At 37.4% G+C, this 25,295-nt stretch overlaps 1 protein-coding gene across 4 annotated transcripts in view; it reads right to left on the bottom strand.

The window, feature by feature from the left end:
• Positions 1-25,295, bottom strand: part of carmil3 (capping protein regulator and myosin 1 linker 3) — an 85,139-nt gene that overhangs the window by 59,633 nt on the left and 211 nt on the right. For 3 of the 4 annotated variants that reach the window (XM_073849558.1, XM_073849559.1, XM_073849560.1), the window contains exons 2-5: positions 22,094-22,188; positions 3,151-3,201; positions 2,989-3,048; positions 2,754-2,875 (exon numbers count right to left, since the gene is read on the bottom strand). In XM_073849558.1, the coding sequence (XP_073705659.1) occupies positions 2,754-2,875; positions 2,989-3,048; positions 3,151-3,201; positions 22,094-22,188 (328 nt within the window). Of the gene's footprint in view, positions 1-2,753; positions 2,876-2,988; positions 3,049-3,150; positions 3,202-22,093; positions 22,189-22,306; positions 22,451-25,295 lie in introns of those variants that run through there. The other variant, XM_073849561.1, reaches the window with a different exon arrangement.

Here is a 25,295-nt window from a genome sequence, read left to right as displayed (position 1 = left end):
AGCAAATATAGACTGCAACAGGGCTAGTCTCCGCCTCAGATGTCATATTTGCTGCTCGTCCAGGGCATATAACACATCTCAATCTAGTGAGCTGTAATCTGATTGGCTGTTTTTTTTATACAGTTTCTGAAAATAAGGCCATATAGTAGGTATGCAACGATATCAAAATCAATGCGATAATATTCAAATATGAAGTCCACGATATGATATTATTGCAATATTTGAAAAAAGACAAATGACTTGGAAAAAAAATGAACATTTTGTACATTTTAAAGTTAAATTATTCTATCTAATGCAGTTTGAAAGTTCAAAATTAAGTGCTCCAACCCATGTTCTTAACTAAGAAAACTTCAGAAACAAGTCAGAAAAAGAATAGACTTTTACCTGAACTTTAAAGGGGACTCAATCCTTTTTATAGCTGTGGTATACTAAGTCTAAATTACATTCACACTGGTGCTTTAGAAAGCCAAACGAATTAGAATATTTTAAGAGAAATAACAACAATTTTATATTGTTCTTCCTATGACAGTAATAGTGATACATTGTAAAACAATTGCACTGTAAAATAAATATAAATATTTCAAAGGTATATTATTGTTGCTTTGTACTACAGTAGGGAAATTACAATACTTATCTCGTAATTTATACACTCAAAAGAGATATTTTGAATTTGGACTGCAGTAATGTTACCCATTGAAACCACTGTCAGCAATTCATACTGCACTTTTAAGATTTTATTTTGACGGAAACTACAGTAGAGCTTTTATTTTGACTGAAAACTCCAGCTTCAGTGAAAATAGACTTACAAAAATGCATTTCACTACAAATCTAGTGAAATGCTGTAATCATCTGCCGTGAAAATAAAGCATAACTGGTGGCTGTTGCGTTCCCGAACGCACACTAAACTCATAGCACATGCAATAAACACATGCATTCACTGTGAACTGAGGTGCGGAAAACATCCCTTCCATATAGGTTTCTTTTTCTTAGTCCATCAGGGAACAAAGATTTGTTTTAATAGAAAAAGTCAAATATTGTGGTTAGGGGTGGGCGATGTGACCACGATACAATATGAATAATTATGAGTCATGATAAAGTAGTTTTTGAGTTAAATAAGGTCTTTTTGATATACTTTTTTTTGATACCATAGACATTTCATAAATCATTAAAAAAAACACAATCTCACTGAAGACGGTCAGCAATTAAATAAGAGATTAGGAAATAATTACAAGCAATAGGACAAAAAATACAGTAGAACAAATAAATATGAAATGCTACATACATTGTACAAAGTAATCAAATGTATAAAACACTGCATAACACTCAATGTGTAATATATATTTCTTCTTATTAAAGTTACAAAAGTGATTTAGTTAGGAGCAGTGAGAAATTTTCTCTCTCGTTATCTGATTAACATGAACGACAGGCAGCAGGAATATTAGACTGCTGTCACTTTAAGACCTGCCCTGATCCAATATGTTGCTACACGTGTTTTCTTTCTCAGCTGTTTGCTCTCACTTGAGACCTTAATTGCTGTGTTTACGAGGATACTTTGACACATACAAGTGTGTGTATTTAACTGTTCAAGGCCTATAAAGCTGCAAAATGGGGGTTTGTAACTTCCATACCTAAAGTATGGCCTTCGTTTACAAATCTTTTATCTACCACAGTTTTATCATAGGTAGAATGCAAAATGTTTCAATACAATCATTTATATAAAATGTAATTTATGCAATATTTCAAATCTTTAACCCACGGGAGAAAATCAAGTTTAAAATCAGCCTAATTCCGTGGAAAAAAATGCGGATTTGGCAACCCTACATCCAACACGAGCCACATGAAAGCTATTTAAATACTCTGCATATTGATAGCCACCCCCTGATGCCCGAAAATATTTAATATTAGAATGTTTGCAAGAGCGGGATTAAGAAAACAGTCCTCCGCTAGGCTTTAATACAAAAACGCACACAATGAATGATGACTGTAGAAAGCAAAAGCCGAATCCTGGAGATTTTGGACAATTAAGAAAAATCCCAGCCGGTCCAAAGAGAGGACGCATGGTCACCCTATCCCACACTCTATGAGCACAGTCTTCACGTGCATGCGCCTCTCTGACAGTGCATATATAGCGAAAGCACTTGTTTTCAAACTCCAGTGCTAAAACGTCTGCAAACTTTAATTTTTGTGACCACATAAACAGGAATGTCACATGAGGGTATAACCGTGATAGAAACGATAGTCCAAAATCTCTACCGGTTGACAAATTTCTACAGGTTAATTGTGTCTACTGGTATATCGCCCACACTTAATTGTGGTATAATCTATAGTCTCTAAACATGACACAAAAACCAAACAGACTGTCATTGTTTGCTTTTTGTGTCAGTCAGTGTAATCATGTCTGAGTGGGTGGCTCTTCACCAGAATGCACTCTTAAAAATAAAGGTTCCAAATAGGTGTTTCTGCAGTGATGCCATAGAAGAACCATTTTTGGTTCCCCAAAGAACCTTTCAGTGAACAGTTCCTAGAAGAACCATTTTGAAGAACATTTAAAAAATCTAAAGAACCTTTTTCAACTATAAAGAACCTTTTCTGCATTTGAAAAGTTCCATTGATGTTCAAGGTTTTTCATTGAACCATTAATGCCAATAAATATCCTTTATTTTTAAGAGTGTAAGCTGCAATGTGGACCATTATGCTGTTCGGTCTGGCCATGCGGGACCAAAGTAAAACTATTGGGTTCTAAGGATACTTACGTATAAATGGAGTTGTTGAAGATCCGAGAGAGAGCAAAGTTGATGTGGCTAATCAGCTGATCCAGGTGGTCATTAGACTGCAGCCTCAGGGAATATGTGGATTTGTCTGTTTCTATGACAACCTGTGAAGGAAAGAACACGCTTTAGTGAAGCAAAACGACGGTGAGAACAAGTGAAAGAAAAAAAATTGTCCACAAAAGCTAAAACACTGGAGCCCAGTAAACGCTTTTCCTACTTGATTATCCGGGTGGGTGTTCATTGCTCGAATCTCCAGGAAGTTGAACGTTTGTTCCACCTGAGGTGAAAATGAGCATCTTGCTACATAAGTCATGCTAAACTAGATTACCGCAGTGCTTTGAGATGGCGCAGACAGGTGGTGCGTAATTGCCTACCGTACCTTGGTTGGTATCTTGGGGGCCATGAGGTACAGCCGCCATGTTGCCAAAACCTAAGAGACAAAAGCGAGGATGAAAGCTCAATAAATAAAGCGCAAGATTAAGTAGAAAATGCAAGACGATGTTCGAAGAAATTATGGTTTAGGATTCTCTGGAGAACAGCCTGTTCAATTGAATCTAAGAGGACAGCAGACATTAAGCAGTTTCTGAGGAACTTTAACGTTACACCATTCTGTTTTCTAAACTCTTTTCTCATAAAGATACAACTGGGCTCTCATTTGTTGAAATGTGAATTACGCAGCACAAATGTATTTTCATCATGTATTTTACCTTTTTGGGCCTTGAACATAGTTGCATTGCTGTCTATGCAGGGTCAGAAAGCGCTTGAATTTCATTAGAAATATTTCGGGTCTTACGGGTTTGGAACGACATGAGGGTGAGTAATTAATGACAGAATTTTGACAGAATTTAATAATGATTCAACACTATAATAAAATTAAAGAAAAACTGTGTACGCTGGGTGCTTTGACAGGTGCTGTTGTTTATGGATTTCACATGTGTACTGAAGTGAGGCGAACAGCGTTACAGACAGATGAGTAGGCGCAGAGAGGAAGGAATAAGGATTTGTGTGATGTCTGAGGATTACAGAAACATAAAAAGAAGGATTGTACTATATTTTGAGAGTGAGTGTGTATGTGTATGAAACAGCACGGTCAGATTTGGAGAAACCTTGTAATTTCATTCATAATTTAAATTCGTTATTAAAGGAGACGTTCACTTCCAGAACAAAAATTTACAGATAATCTACTCACCCCCTTGTCATCGAAGATTTCATGTCTTTCTTTCTTTAGTTGTAAAGAAATTATGTTTTTTGAGGAAAACATTTTAGCATTTCTCTCTATAAAGTGGACTTCTATGGTGCCCGCAAGTTTGAACTTCCAAAATGCAGTTTAAATGCAGCTTCAAAGGGCTCTACAATGAAGAAGGGTCTTATCTAGCAAAACGGTCGTTATTTTCTTTAAAAAATTACAATTTAGATACTTTTTAACCTCAAATGCTCGTCTTGTCTAGCTCTGTGTGAACTCAGGTTCAAGACAGTTAGGGTCAAAAAATGTTCTCCTCCAACTTCAATATTGTCCTACATCGCTGTTTTACCTTTTTTTGTGATGGGCGATTGATCTTCTTTGCAAGTTTACTTTGTACACACTGGGTCGGTACTTCTGCAGCCATGTAGGTTGATTTTGATGTTGGAGGAGAAAATGAGATGGAAGGTTTTTGACATACCCTAACTGTCTTGAACTGGAATACATAGAGTACACACAGAGCTAGACAAGAAGAGCATTTGAGGTTAAAAAGCAAATAAGTTGTAATTTTTTTTTTAGAAAATATCCAATTGTTTCACTAGATAAGACCCTTCTTCCTCAACTTGGATTGTTTAGAGCCATTTGAAGCTGCATTTAAACTGCATTTTGAAAGTTCAAACTCATGGGCTCCACTGAAGTCCACTATATGGCAAGAAATCCTAAAATGTTTTCCTCAAAAAACATAACTTCTTTGCGACTGAAGAAAAAAAGACGTTTTGACATCTTGGATGACAAGGGGGTGAGTAAATTGTCTGTACATTTTTGTTCTGGAAGTGAACTTCTCCTTTAACATACTTCATTTAGGCCTTTGTCACACCCCTCACACCAATCTCTCCCTTTTTTATGATCTAAACCAATAGATTTTAACTATCGGAGGCCGCAGGATGACTTAAAACTATTTTAGTAGACAATATTGTAGACATTAGGGGCCTTTGAGTCAAAAAGGTTGAGAACTACTACTGATCTAAACATCAACCGGTAACATTTTTCTACTCGTCTCCAGATGCTCTTTGTCTGATCTACTATGTATATTCTCAAACTCTCTCTTCAAACAATTCCTGTTTGCTCTGATTCAATGCGGCCCCCACAACCTAGGCCCCCTGTTTTCTTCATCCTCCTTCACTCATCTATTCCTCTTCTGCCCTGTCGCTTTCGATTCTTCAAGGCCTCCCTCCAATGTATTACTAATGGCACCCCACCAAGAAGAAGAAACAGAGAGATGGAGATCCCAGATTTCTCCTTGATAAAGACTTCGTATAGGGTTTGGATTTGATAGTTTGCGTGTTTTGTGTACAGGAAGTTCTCAACGCTTTGTCAGAGTTAACAGAGACACAACCATTGATCGTGGGATGACATTTTAGAGAGTGCACCCCTTCTCAAAACTCAATAACAGGTCAGGAAAACTTAGTTATAAAAATACGCTCCAAAAGAAAGAAAGATTACACGAGACAGACAGAAAGTCAGTTTGGGAACCAGAAAGCGTCGTCTACTCATCAAAGGCTTTACTATCAAAGGAAGCAGACACAAAAGATCGGCACGTAAACAGCCACATTAATTATTAAAGCCCGCTGGGGTGTTTGGACTTGACCGAGTTTGCATGGATGGATGGAAGAGGGGGGACCCCCAATTAAGGAATGGATCAGCATACATCAAAGACTACCTAACACATTGCATGGGTGGGGACCGTGGCTGATCGCATGGTAATGAATGCAGCAGTTAAGCTACGACGCGCATTACTCACCCTGCTGTCGAGCGTGGACAGAATACAGCATCCAGCCTATAATGATATCAACATTAGTATTCATTATTGGATCCGAGCCCTGTTGAGCAAGCATTTTTGTGAGGAAAGCTGCGGAAGACGGGGCCAAGTCAGGTCGGGTTTGTCTGCAACTACGTCCTCCTAGTAGGGGGTCAGAGGTCAGGTGGTTTGACTGAGGCGGCCACCCACCGCATCCACTCGTTAAGGTGGGAAAAAAACACTTTCATCCTGCGATCGCTGATGTGGAAGGTAGACAGGACGACCATTCGAGCCTGAGGAGATCAGACTGGTTCAACACTTGCCCTAAAAATCATCCAGCACCTCTCAGTGCCGACTTCAAAGAATGAGAGATGAGGATGTGTGTGTATGTGTGTGAGGGAGGAGAGGTTTGTGTGTGCAGAAGGGAGAGGGTTTATATTAATCATACGATGTCAGGGATCTGGCTTGACACTTCAAACACGACCCATAATTCAAAGGGTGTTGGGGACACATCAGCGCTGTGCCCAGGAGACTCGAAAAGAGCAGCAGATTGCTCCAAACATGCCCCTGTACACCTCTTCCCAAACACATCACACCGACTTGCTTGCACGCAGGTATCATTGCCTAAGACGGACCCATTTCGGCTGTCAGCCTTTGTAGGTGAAGGAAGAGCGCGGATCTACTCCCGCGGCAGGTCCGCATCTTAGCTGTACTGAACTTAAGAAGCGAAGAGATGAGAGGAATAACGAGTGAGAAAGGAGGATAGGAGGAAGGACGGATCAGGGCTGAAATGCCGTGTGCTCCAGATTCACTGATGATTAAAAGTCTTGGAATCAAAGCAGCTCTGTAACTAAAGCCCTGAGTGAGAGAACAAGAGAGGAAATAAAAGAGAGATATAAAGACAAAGACAGGGAGGAGGGGCTAAAAGCTAAAGACTGGAGGAGGTATGTTACTTATGCATTGCGGTCGTTTCTTAATGAGTATTTTTGTCTTATTTTTTAGTTGACGGGTTAGTCATCCCATTCAGTTATCATTTATTCGCTCTGGTGTTAATAAAATGTCCTGTTTGTGCTCGTACTTATAATGGCAGGGAATGGCGACCAACATCAAGCTAAAAAAAATTAAAAATAGGATCACAGAATGGCCCCGTGTGACACATGCTGTATATTCAAACAGTCAGTGCTAATAGAGTTTTATGAGCGCATAGTCGTGCACAAAAGACCAACAGCCAAGGTCATGATTTTGGTTTAATAGTAAATTGTTTTTCAGTTTGTTTTCACCAAACCATGGCATGTTGTACACCTTTTTTAAAAACTCGATGCTGCTCACTATCCACTGCCATTATATGGATGACCATGAGATATTTTTGTCATCCGAGAAAGAAAGAAGGGTATTGGAACAACAACAGGGTAAATAAATAACAGATGAATGTTCGATTCACTTTCAAGTGTAATTAAGTGTAATTTGTCTTGCTACACTAAGAATGTCACATTCAGGTCTGTTTATGTCATTGGTTTCTCCCATTGTAAAGGTCGAACTATCCCTTTAAAAGACGTTGTTTGTTTGTATCTCGTGTTCCGTCTCGTCCATCCAGCACAACCATAACAAAGAATAATAAGTATAAATAAGTTAAAAAGAAGGTAAATTTATCCTATATTAGGGATTTTTTATATTTTTTCCCCATTAAATTTTTTTTTCAAGAAAATCTCTCTAAACATCCTTCAAGCAATATATATTCACTTAAGAAAGAAAGTTATGCAAGATAAGACAGATTCATTTAATAATTTAATCAAATATTATTATTATTAACTATTATTAACAAAAATATTATTAAAGGATTAGTTCACTCCAGAATGAAAATTACCTGATAATTTACTCACTCCCATATCATTCAAGATGTTCATGTCTCTCTTTCTTCATTTGAAAAGAAATTAAGTTTAAAAAAAAAAACATTGCAAGATTTTCCTCTATATAGTGGACTTCAATGGGGACGGTTTGAAGGTCCAAACTGCAGTTTCAAGGCAGCTTCAAAGAGCTCTACATGATCCCAACCAAGGAATAAGGGTCTTATCTAGTGAAACGATTGGTCATTTTCTAAAAAAAAATAAAATAATTTTATACTTTTTAACCAAAAATGCTTGTCTTGCACTAGCTCTGCGTTGGAAAGGTCACACATGACGTAGGCGGAAGTACAGAAGTACAGTGTTTACTAAATGAACATGCAAAGAAAGTCAAACGGCCTTTACAAAAAAAGGTAAAACGACAATGTCAGACAATTTTGAAGTTTTGAAGCATACCCTACCGTTTTAAACCAAAGTAAACAGACTAAGAACTAACCGTACATGACCTTTCCAACGTGATTACGTAATGTGTTAAGTCGTAGATGTGCACTAGGATGAGCGTTTGTGGTTAAAAGTATATACATTTAAATTAATAAATTAAATTAAACGCAAATAGAATCGCGGAATCCAGTCATAAAAACAGAATTTTCTGTATAATGCGGAATGTCACGGAATTTGTCAAGTTTAGATGAAATCAAAAGTAGGTCATTACACTTAAATCAAATCACGATATGGACTAGTATCTGTAAATATTAAGCTTCAAAAATACCATTTAAATATGAATCGTGTGTCTCTTTATGATTAAATGACACAGATGCGCGGTTTTGTTTACTACACACACACTGAAGCACACATGACGCTCGCAGTGTTTTTAGTGTCTGCTGTCTAACTAACTGAGGACATAAATATATGAACAGTCAGTGTCTGCTCTACAAATAATTTATATTTAAAAAATACCCAGCGTAATTACAAGATGGAAATACAGACTAGAAAGATTTACTCTGCCTTTGCGTTCATGACATTGACTCACTGTGGAGTTGTTTTGGCAATCTTTCCAGCTCTTAACGCCAAATGTGCTCTTGGATGGTTAAATGCATGATGGGCTAATGAAAAAGCAAATAACTTTAAATAAATAACTTTTAAAAGTACCCCTTTTGCATTGCATTGCATATTGTATGTTCAGAGATGACTGAATAAGCAGACAAGCTATTTATGACTGGATGAAACTTTTGATACTTTGTGCTTTGTCCTACAAGTGCAGCTCTCATGAAAAATATAGTGAGAACCACTTGTGTAGAGCTATATGAAGCTGTATTGAAAGTGCAATTTGGACCTTCAACCTGCTGATCCCCACTAAAGTCAACTATATGGAGAAAAATCCTGGAACGTTTTTTCCTCAAAAACTTTTTTCTTTTTGAATGAAGAAAGAAAGACATGAACATCCTGGATGACAATGGGGTAAGTAAACTATCAGGAAATTTTAATTCAGGAGTGAACTAATCCTTTAATCTTTAAACAGTTTCATTTTATTACCAAATGTTTTCTTGTGTAAAGCATGAACCTAAATGAATTTTTCATCATCAGATTTGATCATTTCCTCCTTGTTTCTTATATAAGAAAGTTCTAATATTTAATAAAAAACATTCTGGTTAAGATTCATCCTCATACAAAATAGAATCAACAACTGTTAAGCCACTACATAAATTTGTCTCTCCATGGGGTGAAGAAACAGAAACTAACAGCTGGATTGTTTGCCATCTGATTTTGTTCCTCCCACGTTTTCTATACAAGGAGATTCAATATTTATCAAACTGATGGTGTTTAAGATTCATCCACATCCACAGAATCAACTTTTAAGCCACTACAAAAACATCTCTTACCATGGGGTTCCTATATCTGGGTTTATGTTATTATTTATTCATTTATTTACTGCAGTAAAGACAAAATTGACACAAAAATGTTGCTTGCTACAGTACAAGAATCAACATGCCTGAATTTCAAGGCAACTTTCAGATTTCAAATATTCAACATATAAAACAGCAATGCCCTTTGCCCTCTCTTCAGAGTGCTCACTTCAAGTGCTATCTTTCAGAGTATAGTATAATGATGCACACTTCTGAATAGAGTCCACTCAATTGTGCTTTTCAAGTATATTTATCTGTTTAAAAGATCATTTCAAGTATTTTAGGTCATTCTCTACAGATAAACACAAACCTAAATAGATACTTATCACACCACATCTACTCTTTATATCTCACACCATCTCTCTTCCTCTTCAGATGTGAATTGTTTTTTCTTTTGCATCACATTCGTCCAGACTGCAGAGCAATCCCCCCTAGTCACTGCCTCTCAACATCTCCACAGGTTATCCTTGCAACACAGACTTCATCTTAAGCACCTCATATGACATTACTCGTCTTTACCCTGCCACTACTATCACACTGCAGCAGTTGTGCAACTCTAAGATACTTCTTAGACCAGAGAAAGCTCATTACCCAGAGACGGTACACTCACAATCCTTGTTAGTTTTTAATATTTAAAGATCTAATGTGAACTGATCAGCACATTAAAAGATTATTCTGGGTTAAATACAAAATAAGCTACTACACCAACATCAGCTGTAAACAATATATTGACAGTTATGGGGTTATAATAAATTTCCCCATAGACATTCACTGCATATTAAGTGCATTTTAGAAAATATTAGGACTGTGCTATATATCGAAATTATCGACATATCGCAAATGTACATATTGCTAAAGCTTGCGATATTTGGGACCATGAACAAAAGACAAAGAGAAAATCACTCACTGCTCTTGCATAAATAACTTTTGTAGCTTAAATAAGAATCAGTGCATAATTCATAGAGTAAAAACTAATGGTGCGTTCACACCGCCCCAAACGTCAGCGTCAGTTGCGGCAAGATTACATGTAAAGTCTATGGTTGAGTCCGTCAGAGGCTCTGCGGTACGTTGTGTTAGTTTTTTTTTTTAAGAAAACAAGCAGTAAGTAAATTGAGTATAAGTCTAAAAAGGCAAGTTTTTTTAGAATAGAATTAGAATAGAGGGGGCTAGAGTTAGAGGGTCAAATAAAGATGAAAGAGATGTGTTTTTAGCTGATTCTTGAAGATAAGGACTCTTAGCTCAATCTGTTGAGTTGGGCAGGTCATTCCCCTACATTTAATGTGAAAGTCTGTGAAAGTGATTTTGTGCCTCTTTGGGATGGCACAATAATGCACCGTTCACTTGCAGAACGCAAGTTTCTAGAAGGCACATAAGTCTGAAGTAATGAATTTAGGTAAAGGGCTGCAGAGCCAGTGGTGGTTTTGTAGGCAAACATTAATGCCTTGAATTTTATGCAAGCAGCTATTAGTAGCCAGTGCAAATTGTTGAAGAGAGGTGTGATGTGCATTCGTTTTGGCTAATTCGAAATTAATCTTGCAGCCGCATTCTGGATTAATTGTAAAGGTTTGATAGAACTGGCTGAAAGACCTGCTAATAGAGCATTGCAATAGTCCAGCCTGGACAGAACAAGTTAAAACACTTGCGTGGTTAAAACACTGACTAAGCGATTACATTAGACAGGATACGGATTTTGGTAAGTTGTACTCTTTCTTTTAACATACTTTTAGATGTTCATTCATGTTTATTTCATGCTGAAACTGGTATTAAAGTGGACACAATCAGTTCATGTGCCGCTTCTCTCGAACTGAAGCACTACAGCGATCTGTCTCTACACATTAAACAGTGCCAAAACGATACTTATTGTTTGAATACTCTAATAAAATGGACAGAATTGAAAATATGAGACTTTGTTTCATATCAAAAGTAACAAAGCACAAAATTGATTGCGATTTATTGGATGGGAGGTGTGCTACAATTTCCATTCATTAGCTGAAAACAGGCTAGACGATTCTAATCGATTCTTGGGATTTAAGAATCAGTATTGTTTCGGAAAAATGAGAATCGATTAAAATAGAGAAATCAATATTTTTATTGAGCCCTAGTAATTATTCAATGAAGTATAATTAAAATGGGGTCATAAATCTGCACACATAATTATTAGAAATGTATATAACATTTACATTTACATTTATTCATTTAGCAGACGCTTTTATCCAAAGCGACTTACAATTGGGAATACAACAAGTGATTCATCCTAAGGAGGCAGATCGACATAGGAAGTGCTCAAAAATACCATATGTCAGGCGTTGTTAGATGAGTACGGGCTAGAAAGGGAAGATCAGGAAAGAGAGGAGAAGAATTTATTTTATTTTTATTTTATTATATATATTTTTTTTATTGAGTCAGATAGTGTCGAAAAAGATGGGTTTTCAGCAGTCGCTTGAAGACAGTAATGGAGTCTGCGTTTCGGATAGGGGTGGGAAGATCATTCCACCAGGCAGGGACGTTGAAGGAGAATGTTTTGGAAAGTGATTTCGTGCCTCTCTGTGGTGGTACAATAAGGTGTCTTTGACTAGAGGATCTCAGACTTCTGGAGGGAGTGTAGATGCGTAGTAGTGAATGGAGGTAGGCAGGTGATGAGCCGGTGGCTATCCTATATGCCAGCATCAGTGTCTTAAATTTGATGCGAACTGTAACCAGTAGCCAGTGCAGGGATATGAAGAGAGGTGTGACATGGGCCTTCTTGGGCTCATTGAAGACGAGCCGTGCTGCTGCATTCTGAATCATTTGTAGAGGTCTGATTGTACATGCTGGAAGACCAGCTAAAAGAGCATTGCAGTAGTCCAGCCTGGAAATGACCAGGGCCTGGACGAGGAGTTGTGCAGCATGCTCTGTTAGGAAGGACCTGATCTATAACTGAAATTAGAATGTTGTCATAAGTAGTTTTAGATGAATCACACTGCAGTCTACTACCCAATAGCAATCATACACTTCAAAACAACAAAATCTTAAGAAATATCCAAATAAAATTTAAGCCAGTCATTTCAGCTAGGTTCTGCACGAGTACGGTCCAGCAGACAGCGTGGTGGTGCGGCCAGCCTCGTTCTGAGGAAGTCTTCACGTCACTCACTGTGGCGATCACAGCCTTTAATTGGCCTATTATTCCACAGGAGAGGAAAAACTGAAGCGACAGACCGAGGTAAATAATTGAATGGGAAGAAAAGGCGACATTTGGGGCTTCAAAACAAGCGATCTCCTCTGCCTCCCGCCCCCCTCGCTAGCTCTCTCTCCATAGCCCCCTCTCGTGAGCCTCTCCCTGGTGCGTTCTTGTTCACCAAGCCCAGCTTTTATCCTATCCCCTCTTGCAACATCACGCTATCACTCTCTGCTGTTGGTCCGCAAAATATATACAGTATGTGTGTGCGCACATAACACTGTGTGATCACTAAGCGAACGTGTACGAGAAAAAGTGTGTTTGAACGATATTTTTTAGTGCCGTGCCCCAAGGCTTGAGCTGATGTCTTGCTGAGTGCTCTACACAGCTGTATCGGGGCCAGAGATGTGTGTGTGTGTGTGTGTGTGCGCGCGCGTGTGTGTGTGTGTGTGTGTGTGTGTGTGTGTGTGTGTGTGTGTGTGTGTGTGTGTGTGTGTGTGTGTGTGTGTGTGTATGGATGGATGTGCAGATGAGGGTGTGTTTGTAAGCTGGTACAGTTGGCAAACCACCACACACACACACAAAGCCCTTGGGGTAAAGAAGCAGCGAGTGACAGACCACAAGTAAATATCCCTACACAGGACGTGTGTGTGTGTGTGTGTGTGTGTGTGTGTGTGTGTGTGTGTGTGTGTGTGTGTGTGTGTGTGTGTGTGTGTGTACCTGGTATTCATCACGTTGTGGGGACCAAATGTCCCCACAAGGATAGTAATACCAGTAGATTTTGACCTTGTGGGGACATTTCTCAGGTCCCCATGAGGAAACAGGCTTATAAATCATACACAATGAGTTTTTTTGAGTAAGTAAAAGTATGCACAATCTCCTGTGAGGGCTAGGTTTAGGTGTAGGGTAGGTGTAGGGCGATAGAAAGTACAGTTTGTACAGTATAAAAACCATTACGCCTATGGAATGTCCCCATAAAACATGTAAACCCAACGTGTGTGTTTGTGTTTGTGTTTGTGTTTGTGTTTGTGTGTGTGTGCACCTGGTATTCATCACGTTGTGGGGACCAAATGTCCCCACAAGGATAGGAATACCAGTAGATTTTGACCTTGTGGGGACATTTCTCAGGTCCCCATGAGGAAACAGGCTTATAAATCATGCACAATGAGTTTTTTTGATAAAGTAAAAGTGTGCACAATCTCCTGTGAGGGCTAAGTTTAGGTGTAGGGTAGGTGTAGGGCCATAGAAAATACGGTTTGTACAGTATAAAAACCATTACGCCTATGGAATGTCCCCATAAAACATGTAAACCCAACGTGTGTGTGTGTGTGTGTGTGTGTGTGTGTGTGTGTGTGCCCACAAGCTCTCATGTCGGACCTGTATATAACTGAAATTAGAATGTTGTTATAAGTAATTTTAGATGAATCACACTGCAGGACCAGCTGTCTACTACCCAATAGCAATCATACACTTCAAAACAACAAAATCTTAAGAAATATCCAAATAAAATGAATTTAAGCCAGTCATTTCAGCTAGGAACCGTTCTGCACGAGTACGGTGTCTCCCTGGTGCGTTTTTGTTCACCAAGCCCAGCTTTTATCCTATCCCCTCTTCCAACACTCTTGTGTGTGTGTTTGTGTACCCGCAAGCTCTCATGTCGGACCTACATTTAAATTTCCCTTGCTTTTTGGGCACAATTTCTAACCATGCGCAATCATAAGCACATTAAACTACTGAAAATACACACTTGACATCAATCTGACAGAACAGAGAAGCGAGCCTGAGTAAAGCATATAATGTGAAGAATAGAACAATGACAGAGAAAGGAAAAAAGAGCTGTCTAAGACACAGCAGAGAGGGGGAAGGGTGTCGAAGATGCTAATATAAATGGACAGAGTCAGAAAGAGGAAGAGAAACAAAGGCAAACTGGCAGGAGGGGTGAGGTTAAAAGGGATAGTTCAGCCAAAAATGAAAATTCGCTCATGGTTTACTTGTACTGCGGTCTTCATTCACTTTTACTGAGTGGAAAAAAGCAGCAGGAACATTCTGCTAAACTTTTTCTTTTGTGTACCATGGAAGAAGGAAAGTCAAACAGGTTTGAAACTATATGTGGCTAAGTACTGACTGAACTTAAAGGCTTAAATTTAAAGGTCCACTAAAGTGCATATTTACACCGTGTCCCAACTACACGCGACGCCACGACAAGCAATAAAAGGTATCTTTTCCATGTTAATTTGAGTTTTTGTCCTAACTAGCCTAAACGACAACACTTAAATTTCTATTTTAGAAATGTGTCTATTTCTGTGATGTTGCAGCTGGAACAACAACATACAAACTATGAAAATTATAATCTCAGACACTGATTATGTGCTTTCTTCAATGTCAAAAGTGTCTAATGTGAGTTTGAATATCATATTGCATGACATTTATAGCCATACTGAAAGCAAAAATAGACAATTTACCTCAGATCTTAAAAATCAATTTAAGCAAACATAAACGTTAAAACTGCAAGCTCAATATGAACCAACAAGTGTTTTCCATGACAAAAATGTGACCTTGAGTGGCACGGGTATATTTGTAGCAGTAGCCAAAAATACAATGTATGGGTCAAAATTATCGATTTTTCTTTTAGGCCAAAAATCATTAGTATATTAAGTAAAGATCATGTTCCACAAAGATATTTTGTTAATATCCTACCATAAATATAGCAAAACTTAATTTCTGATTAGTAATATGCATTGCTAAGAACTTCATTTGGACAACTTTAAAGGTGATTTTCTCAATATTTAGATTTTTCTGCATCCTCAGATTCCAGATTTTCAAATAGTTGTATCTTGGTCAAATATTGTCCTATCCTACCAAACCATCCATCAATGGAAATCTATTTAACCGGCTTTCAGATGATATATAAATCTCAATTTAACAAAAATTGCCCCATATGACTGGTTTTGTGGTCCAGGGTCACAAATGGTATCAGTCACTCAGTATGAAGTTGTAATAATGTTAAAAAGGTTTAATATTTATTAATTCAATTATAAATGTGTCTATTTCATTGGGAGTGCAGTGCACTTCTGAGCTTTTGGATGGCTGTGATATTTCAGTGATTCAGTGACTGAGTTAGGACACGGTGATACACTTCTGAATCATTCCCTATTCCCTATATAGTTAATTACTGTCCTATATAGTTAATTCTGTGAACAAGTGACCGATTTCAACAGCAGCTTCAGTGTCTATTTGTAGGGGGTGGGACTTTTCGGATTCTAGAGAGCATTTGATTGGACAGAAAGTTTAATGAGAAGCTTCATTGATCCATTTTGGCGGAAGTTAGAGACTGTAAGTTTTAAATGCTTATATGTTCTAAATGTGAATTTAGTTGTTGTTTTGGTGCACACTAGCTTATAGAAAACCTTAAAGCTAACATATTCACACTAAAAGCCCCAAAAAATCCATTTTGATTTCATGGGAACTTTAAATACACTGTAAAAATTATTTTCCGAAGTTAAAGTCTCCCTGCTGTCACTAATTTTATCACTTAAAACTCATCTTTGATAATGACATACTTGAACATTTTTAACTCTATGATAATTTTTCATGCCTTATAATGGCTTGAATATAACTGTACACCCTTACCTCATTTAGTATATGTGGAGCCATGAACATGCAAATTATTCCCCGCCTCCACTCAATCACACCGGATCAGACTACCTGCTCCATTTTCACTTGGGTAATAGCAGTAATAATCACTACACAATGGCAAGCGGCAATATTGGATTAATTTAGCCATATATGTTTGAACCAGAAACTGATTCCAAAGAAGAAGTCCTCTACAAGTCAGAATATTAATGTGTTTTATGTATCGCTCTCTACGTCGTCTGACACACAACTGTGACTGATACCATTAGCTTTTGGCGTTACACAACCCATGTTCCTGTTCGCCATCTCAGAGAGTTACACTTTGAAAAATCAGCAACCTTGGGTAGAAATGCTTTGCTAATGATATGAAAAATCCCATCCTGCAAGTTGACAAGATTGCTGACATGTTTGCGACAGTAGAAAACGGGGTTGGTTTCAAACCGCATTTTTAGAGACTGTCTTTGATACACAGCAGTTTTAAGGAGAACATGCTGAGCAGTGTCGTTAACCAGTGAATTTGCATATGGTTTGTCTTAAAGCATATTAAAAACACCAGACAGACATTTAAGCTGTGTTAAAAAATTGATTTTCACCACAGGGGGTATTTAATAAAATAAAATGAAAGATAACTGGAATGCATTTTACAAGAAAATACTATTTGAGTCTTTCTACTTCAAAAGTTTGCAATTCTTTGTAATTATTTGTGAAATTTACAAGCAATATCTGAGTCCAAATTGCTACACCAAGCGTAGAAAGGGAGATCTCTCACGGTTTGTGTCAACATCAGTCCATTGACACTCAGCAGGAAATGAGTTTGATTCCTCACCTCGGTCATCTCCTTCCCTCTGTGTGTGTGTGTGCGTGTTTGAAAGCGATCTTGGATGATTAATTTAGCTTTTGTGGCTCCAAACCCTGGCATTTCAAGTCTCCAGCTGCTTTCAATGGTCTTGAAGTGACTATCACACACACACACACACACACACACACACACCGGCATTCGTATGCCACCTCTACTCTCACCATCCTCCATCTCGCACACACTCCCTATAGAGTCGGTCGGTCCCTTAGACCCACCGAGACTCAGTGGCCACAGTAATGCTCACAACACAGCAGGGGTCTGGCCTCCAACGATTTCTGTTTGTGTGTGCGCACCCTCACACGTACATTGCTTTTATCATTGATTCCGTTGCCCATTCTCCAAATGGACTTGGCAAAAACAACCCAACCAGCAGGCAGTAAACACTGCACACACCATTACAGAGGAGGAAAGGTTAAAGTCTTAGGCTCATTGTTTTTGTTACTGCTGCATAATAGAAGCACACAATAAAGGCACAGAGTGGATGCACACGTTTACCCGATGCTGATGGGTTTTTTAAAGGACTACTTCACTCAAAAGAAAATTTTATAATTTGGCCATAATTTTAAAACTCACCCTCATGTCGTTCCAAACCTGTATGACTTTTTTTTTTCTTCAGTAGAACAGGAACTGAAGCTTTCAGGCTTCAGTAAACACCAAGCTGCTTCAGTTATGAGCTGAATAGTCTGAATGAGTCATTCACGAATCAAACTAATTCACTTCTTGAGTTCAGCATGCTGACTCAATGATCCATTTTTAAATTTATTATAAATTGCTCTGCATTTCAGTCTGTTTATGACTTCGGAAGTAAGAAATATCTCTGTGGTTCTTTTATGGTGCTTTTGCATTCTTTTTTTAAGCCTGAAAGCTTCAGTTCTTTGTCAGTTTAATTACTGTATATGGAAGATAAAGAATTACACCTCATACGGAAATGTAATACATGGCACAAATATATTGTCCTATATCAACATATTGAGAGTGATATTAAAGGTAAATATAAAAATGTGTATATGTACACATTAATAACATCAATATAATTATTTTTAAATAGTCTTTTATATAGCAACCATATTTTATTTATTTATTTTTATTAGATGTTAGACATTTTTGAAATGCATTTTGAATAAAAAAAAACACTTTTATAATATTAACATGTATTGATGGGTTTAAGCATATATATATATTAGGGGTGGGCATAGATTAATTTTTTTAATCTAGATTAATCTAGATTAAATCTTGGAATTAATCTAGATTAATCTAGATTAAAATGGCTAATTTGAATTCTGCTGAAGGCATTCAGAATATGTGTGCTACCCAAATAATGACTTAAAGTCTTTGAGAATGGATCATAAAGCTCATAAAGCTGTTCTATGATAATTTGTTGATGAAAATAAATTATGTTCAATTAGATGTACTTGTGTTTACTAACTAACTAACAATGAAATTATTTTTTCTACCTATTAGATTGTGTTTTTTTAACGTCAACACCTACCCAGCCCATTACATGTTACACCGTACTTTTATTTTGACAGGTTGCCGTGAAGTTTCTGTGTCATACAGTATGATATGATGCTAGTTTTCTCAAATGAAACGTTAAAAGTGACACTCACAGCAGTTTGGGAGATTGAGTTTATCTGCTCATGTGAGATGAAAATGCCAAAAATTACCGGGAGCGTCACGTGTGTTTCAGTATGCGTGTAGTAAAAGCTCGTCTCCGCAATGCATACATACAGCTAGGCAAACGGAACATATCGGATTCATATTAAAACGGTCTTTTTGCATTTCAGGTTTCACATACACTAGTCCATATCGCGATTTGAATTAAGTGACTGACCAACATTTGATTTATGAATCCAAAAAATGACGAATTTACGTGGCATTTCGCTATAGTAGATTCGGTTTTTATGAATGGAGGACTACGTGATCCCGTCTGTGTTTTGGCGGAGGAGACTTAAACGCGCGACCATATTCTATAGTCTTCGGTATACATCCGCGTTAAACTATCAAGGTGAAAGTCATCATAGCTTGCGTAGTTTAGACCCAGCTCCCAACCCAAATTTGAGAATAGATTAACGGCGATATTTTTTTAATCGCGCGATAAGAGTTTCACGTTAACGCAGCACGTTAACGCCGATAACGGCCCACCACTAATATATATATATATATATATATATATATATATATATACGGAGCCGCACATGACATGCACGATTTACTAATTTGTTCCCTCTTTTAAAGTAACTTGTGTGCACGAAATATAATAATTTGTGCCCTCGCTTTAACTAAAACATGCCCTTGACATAATAATTCTCTCCCTCGTTTTAAGTAAATTGTGTGCACAAAATAGTATTTGTGCGCACAATTTAGTACAATGAGTTAACAAATCAGTAAATTGTGCGCATGTTTTACTAAATCACAAGAAAGAATCAGTAACGCATGAGCACGATTAGGAAAATGCTGGAACGTTCAGTAAATTGTGCATACAATTTAGTAAAATGAGGTAACAAATTAGCAAATCATGCTCACAATTTAGTAAAACAAGAGAAAGAATCAGTAAATCATACATACAATTTAGTAAAACGAGGGAACGAATCAGTAAATTGTGCACACAATTTAGTAAAATGAGGGAACAAATTAGTAAATCATGCTCACAGTTTAGTAAAACAAGGAAACGAATTAGTAAATCGTGTGCATGATTTAGTAAAAGGAGGAAACGAATCAGTCAATTTTGCCCACAATTTAGTAAAACGAGAGAACGAATCAGCAAATCGTGTGCATGATTTAGTAAAACAAGAGAAAGAATGAGTAAATCATGCGCACAATTTAGTAAAACAAGGGAACAAGTTAGTAAATCGTGTGCACGATTTAGTAAAAGGACGGAACGAATCAGTAAATTGTGCGCACAATTTAATAAAATGAGGGAACGAATCAGCAAATTGTGTGCATGATTCAGTAAAACAAGAGAAAGAATCAGTAAATCATGCGCACAATTTAGTAAAACAAGGCAACGAATTAGTAAATCGTGTGCACGATTTAGAAAAGGAGGGAACGAATCAGTCAGTTTTGCCCACAATTTAGTAAAACATTAGCCTGGCGAGCCAGACTTACATCAAGATGTTTAGTCTGGAAACTCTCCATAGACGCGGCTTACTCCGAGGGGCGGGATAAACGGTTGTCTCTCAAAATCCCTATGCACGCAATAGGATAGCGCTTCAACCAATCAGAGCAACGAAGAAGGTGACGTAGTAATTGGTATATTAAGCTTTTTCCGTATCCAGTCGGCAAAACTCCAAACACATCTTCCTTTTTTAAAAATGACTTAAGTGCCGTTCTTTGCTCGTTTCTTAAAGAAAAACTTAACTCCAAGTCCTCCAGAGTCGCGGCCAAAGCCGATTCGAAAGACCGCTGTTTGACAGCTGCAGCCGCCATTCTTTGTTTTTCAAGTGGCAGCCGTCGCAACTCTGTCGTCATATGTTAAGCCCGCCCCGCCTACTCTATACGCGTTGTGATTGGCCTGACCCAATTTGGGTTTTTGCAGCTAGAAGGTCTATTGAGAGTGTCTAGACCCACCTGGCTGCAAAATAATTTTTGCTGCCGCTAGGGTGCGTCTAGATTTCTAGGCTAGTAAAACATGGGAACGAATCAGCAAATCGTGTGCATGATTTAGTAAAACAAGAAAAAGAATCAGAAAATCGTGTGCACGATTTAGAAAAGGAGGGAATGAATCAGTAAATTGTGCGCAAAATTTTGTAAAAGAAGGGAACGAATCAGCAAATCATGTGCAGACTGTGCACAATTTAGTAAAACAAGGGAACAAATTAGTAAATTATGTGCACAATATTAGTAAAACAAGCCAACAAATTAGTAAATTGTGCACAGAATTTAGTAAAACGCAGGACGAATCAGTAAATTGTGCATACAGTTTAGTAAAATGAGGGAACTAATTAATAAATTGTGTGCACGATTTAGTAAATTGAGGAAATGAATCAGTAAATCGTGCATACAATTTAGTAAAATGAGGGAACTAATTAATAAATTGTGTGCACGATTTAGTAAAGTGAGGAAATGAATCAGTAAATCGTGCGCACTATTTAGTAACACAAGGGAAAGAATTAGTAAATCATGCTCACAATTTAGTAAAACAAAGGAACGAATTAGTAAATCGTGTGCACGATTTAGTAAAAGGAGGAAACAAATCAGTAAATTGTATGCACAATTTAGTAAACGAGGGAACGAATCAGCAAATCGCGTGCAGACTGTGCACGATTTAGCACAACAATGGAACTAATCAGTAAATCGTATGCACAATTTAGTAAAATGAGGGAACAAATTAGTAAATTGTGTGCACAATTTAGTAAAACATGGCAACGAATTAGTAAATTGTGTGCATAATTTAGGAAAACAGGAACGAATCAGTAAATCATGTGCACAATTTTGTAAAACGAGGGAGCGAATAAGTAAATTGTGTGCACAATTTAGTACAACAAGGCAACAAATTAGTAAATCGTGTGCACAATTTAGTAAAACGAATGAACGAATCAGTAAAATGTGCGCACAATTTAGTAAAACAAAGGGAGCGAATTAGCAAATTGGCTCACAATTTAGTAAAACAAGGGAATGAATCAGTAAATCGTGCATACAATTTAGTAAAACAAGGCAACAAATTAGTAAATCATGTGCACACTTCAGTAAACTGAGGGAACTAATTAGTAAATTGTACTCACAATTTAATGTTTATCCATGCATCCATATATGTACATACCACATGTACAAAAATGTATTACACAAACATAAACAAATATATTACATTTGCATATGGGAACACTTATTTTCTACTGAAGAATGAAAGTTTTGTCAAATTTGGAACGACTTTTTGGAAAATGACGACAATTTTAATTTGTGTTTAACTGCACCTTTAAGGACCTATGCATAGTGAAGTTAAATGTAGTGCCTTACCAGAATCCGATCTTCTGATTTGCCACTTTTGTTCTCCGCTTTGATAGCTCTCACCAACTTGATTGATGTCTTGTCGATAGCTCGTCTGATGCTCTCTGCAAAATAGAAAGGCGATGCATTAACGGCCGGAGAAGCACTCTATCTCAGACATATTTTCACTCCACACAGGGTTAGAAAATGACTGCTTTACACCCATATGCTTTATTTTTACACCTTGTCCACTTGTGTAGGTGGTCTTTCTGCATGCATACTGTACATAGCAACACAAATAAAATAAAATAAAATAAAAACTCAAGATGTCCTTCAAAGCAGAAAATGCATAAGTCACTTATGTGACACCTGTGATCTAATTCCTGGAATATGAATTTTACACTTTTACCAGGAGGAAAGACTCAGAGAAGGAAGAGAAAGCCAGAGTGAGCAGAAGATAGAATAACAGAGGAAAGAGAGAGGGAGCGGGGGAAGGATCAGAGCAAGACAAACAGTTAATGCAGTCGCAATCAACTTTAATCTGTGTAAGACCCAATCACGGGATCCTAGGCTTTCTGACTGACACTAAGAACAGCAAAGGGCCAAACTAGAGCGCATGTTTCCATTACAGCAAGACACGGGGGGATAAATAAATGGGTAAATGGGGTAGGGATATGTAAATGTGCATAAAGAAAGAGCAAAAGATGAAAAAAGAAAAAAAGAACAAATAGAATAAGCGATGGAGAGAGATTTAGATCAAATGAAAAAAGTGGTGACTGAGAGAGAGGGAGCCTACGTTTGTGACTTTGCTTTTTATTAGGGAAATCTAAAGGCTGCTGTTTTCCAGCAGCAGAACGTCTTCAATCACTGTCCTTCATATTGTGGTAGGTGATCTGTCATACCCACTATTCCCCCCTTTTTCTAAACCTTTGCTAACCATTATTGTCACATCTAGTCATATTTTTTAGGTTTAATTAATGTTACCATTTTAATGTTTCATTTTTGTTAAGTGCTTATTGTTAATTTCTTATTTGACTCTAGATTGTTTACTTGACGTTCTGAAATGATATTCTTACCAGTCAAATATTTATCGTGTAATGACTTTAATGTATATTCGTCCTTCAGTACGGCAGTTTCATGTTTCTCACATCACTCTATAGTGTCTTCCATCTCACATAATTTAATAATTTCAGCGCAAATCAATAATCCACATGCATTTATATATTTATTTCACAGGTAGCCATGAAGCTTTGCCTTGAGGTCCAGATCACTTAGTTGTGGGTTTAACTGTGGGCCTGACTAATCACTATTCCATTTTATAGTCTTATTTGTTCATGCTGATTGTTTACGTTATTTTAATTTGACCTTTTTAGCACATCAAGATTTTAGGTTAAGAATTTAGGCAACTGATTTAAATTTACGTATAACAAAATGTCAGGTGTTGTGACTGGTCACCGTTTTGTGATGATCTTCTAGCTTTTCCAAAAGGAAAACTAATATGCCATCCTATATGAGCTATTAGAATAGATTACTGCAAAAGTACTGATAATGATACAGATGGTACAATGGAAGGCCATGATGACTCACAATTCATCAAAATTCGTCTCTCCAGTGACCAGCAATAGTGTCACCCACACAAACATTATCGCAAACACCACAAATGACAGAATAATGCAATAAACATAACCTAAATAGTTTAAAATGAACACTCCAGTGTAATGTACATAACTGATAACAATCGTTTTAATAGATTTGAACAATTTCACGCAAGTAATTATGGGAATGCCACTTTCCCAATAAATTATGAATTGATAATACTCATAAAATCTATCAACTTTAAAATAATTTACCCAGAGGCCTATTAAGATCCCCTGATATAACTTACTGTCCCAACTCATTTAATTATGTGCCCTGTATAATAAACTGACAACCCTGATGTTAGCATATATGTATCGCCCTGTTAAATATTCAAGATGACTGTTAATTATAAGGCGATAAAACAATTTACAGTAAGATAATGTGTTGTCTTACGCTATATATATATATATATATATATATATATATATATATATATATATATCTATGTGACCGTGGACCACAAAGCCATAGCAAAAGCAATAGCCAAAAATACATTGTATGGGACAAAATGATTTTTATTTTATGCCACAAATCATTAGGATATTACGTAAAGATCATGTTCCATTAAGATATTGTGTAAATTTCCTACCATAAATATATCAGAACTTAATTTTTGATTAGTAGCATGCATTGCTAAGGACTTCATTTGCCCAACTTTAAAGGTGATTTTCTCAATATTTAGATTTTTTTGCACCTTCGGATTCTAGATTTTCAAAGAGTTGCACTCTCCAAATGTTGTCCTATCCTATATCAAACCATCAATGGAAGTTATTTATTCTGCTTTGAGATGATGTATAAAATTTTTTTTTTTTTTTAATTGACCCTTATGACTGGTTTTGTGTGTTTGTGTTTGTCTGATAACCAGTTAACAAGTTATCATTTCTAGCATTGCTTATTTTCCTCCCAGTGCACTAAATGGAAATTGAAACAGAGAGCGTGAGCGCCTGGGAGCAGGACAGTAAATACTGGGTTAGTAATAGGGATTAATTACCAAAGGAAGATAATAATGTGTGAAGGCAATTAACAGTGAGAGCGCTCCAAATGTCTAACTGCTAGTGTGTGTTCAGTGTGTCATTGTATGTGTCAGTAAGTGTGAGGACGCATCACCGTCCGCAAAGATGACGGCCTCTATGATGAGTGTGTGTGTTCAATCAGCCCTCAAGACACACATGATGAATGTGACTGAAGTGTATCAGCCTCTCAGTGAACTTGCGTCAGCAGCGATACGCAAATGTGTAAAGAACTGAAAGTAACTCATATCAGAGACACATCAAAGGGAGAACAGCGTCTTGCGCGCGCGCGCACACACACAACTACCTACACACTGCAGGCAAACGCAACAGACACACGCACGTACAGGAAAGCAACTGATCGATTAGCAAAATTTTAGTCTTTTGAAGATGGACACGAAGTGACCGTCATTAAGGCGACCGTAAGCACACATGCTCACATGCGAAATGAGTTAATCTACCGTTAATCACATCTAATCTGTATAAGAAATCAATACATCTCCACCAATCTGCCACCTTATCAAACATTCAGCGCTGTGAGGATTTCAAACCACTAAAACACAAAGCACCGGCCGCGAGCGGGG

The sequence above is a fragment of the Garra rufa genome, chromosome 10, assembly GCF_049309525.1.
Source record: "Garra rufa chromosome 10, GarRuf1.0, whole genome shotgun sequence".
Classification (NCBI taxonomy): Eukaryota; Metazoa; Chordata; class Actinopteri; order Cypriniformes; family Cyprinidae; genus Garra; species Garra rufa.
Note: the sequence above shows the minus strand (reverse complement) of the source record. Positions and strands in the feature narration are given on the sequence as shown.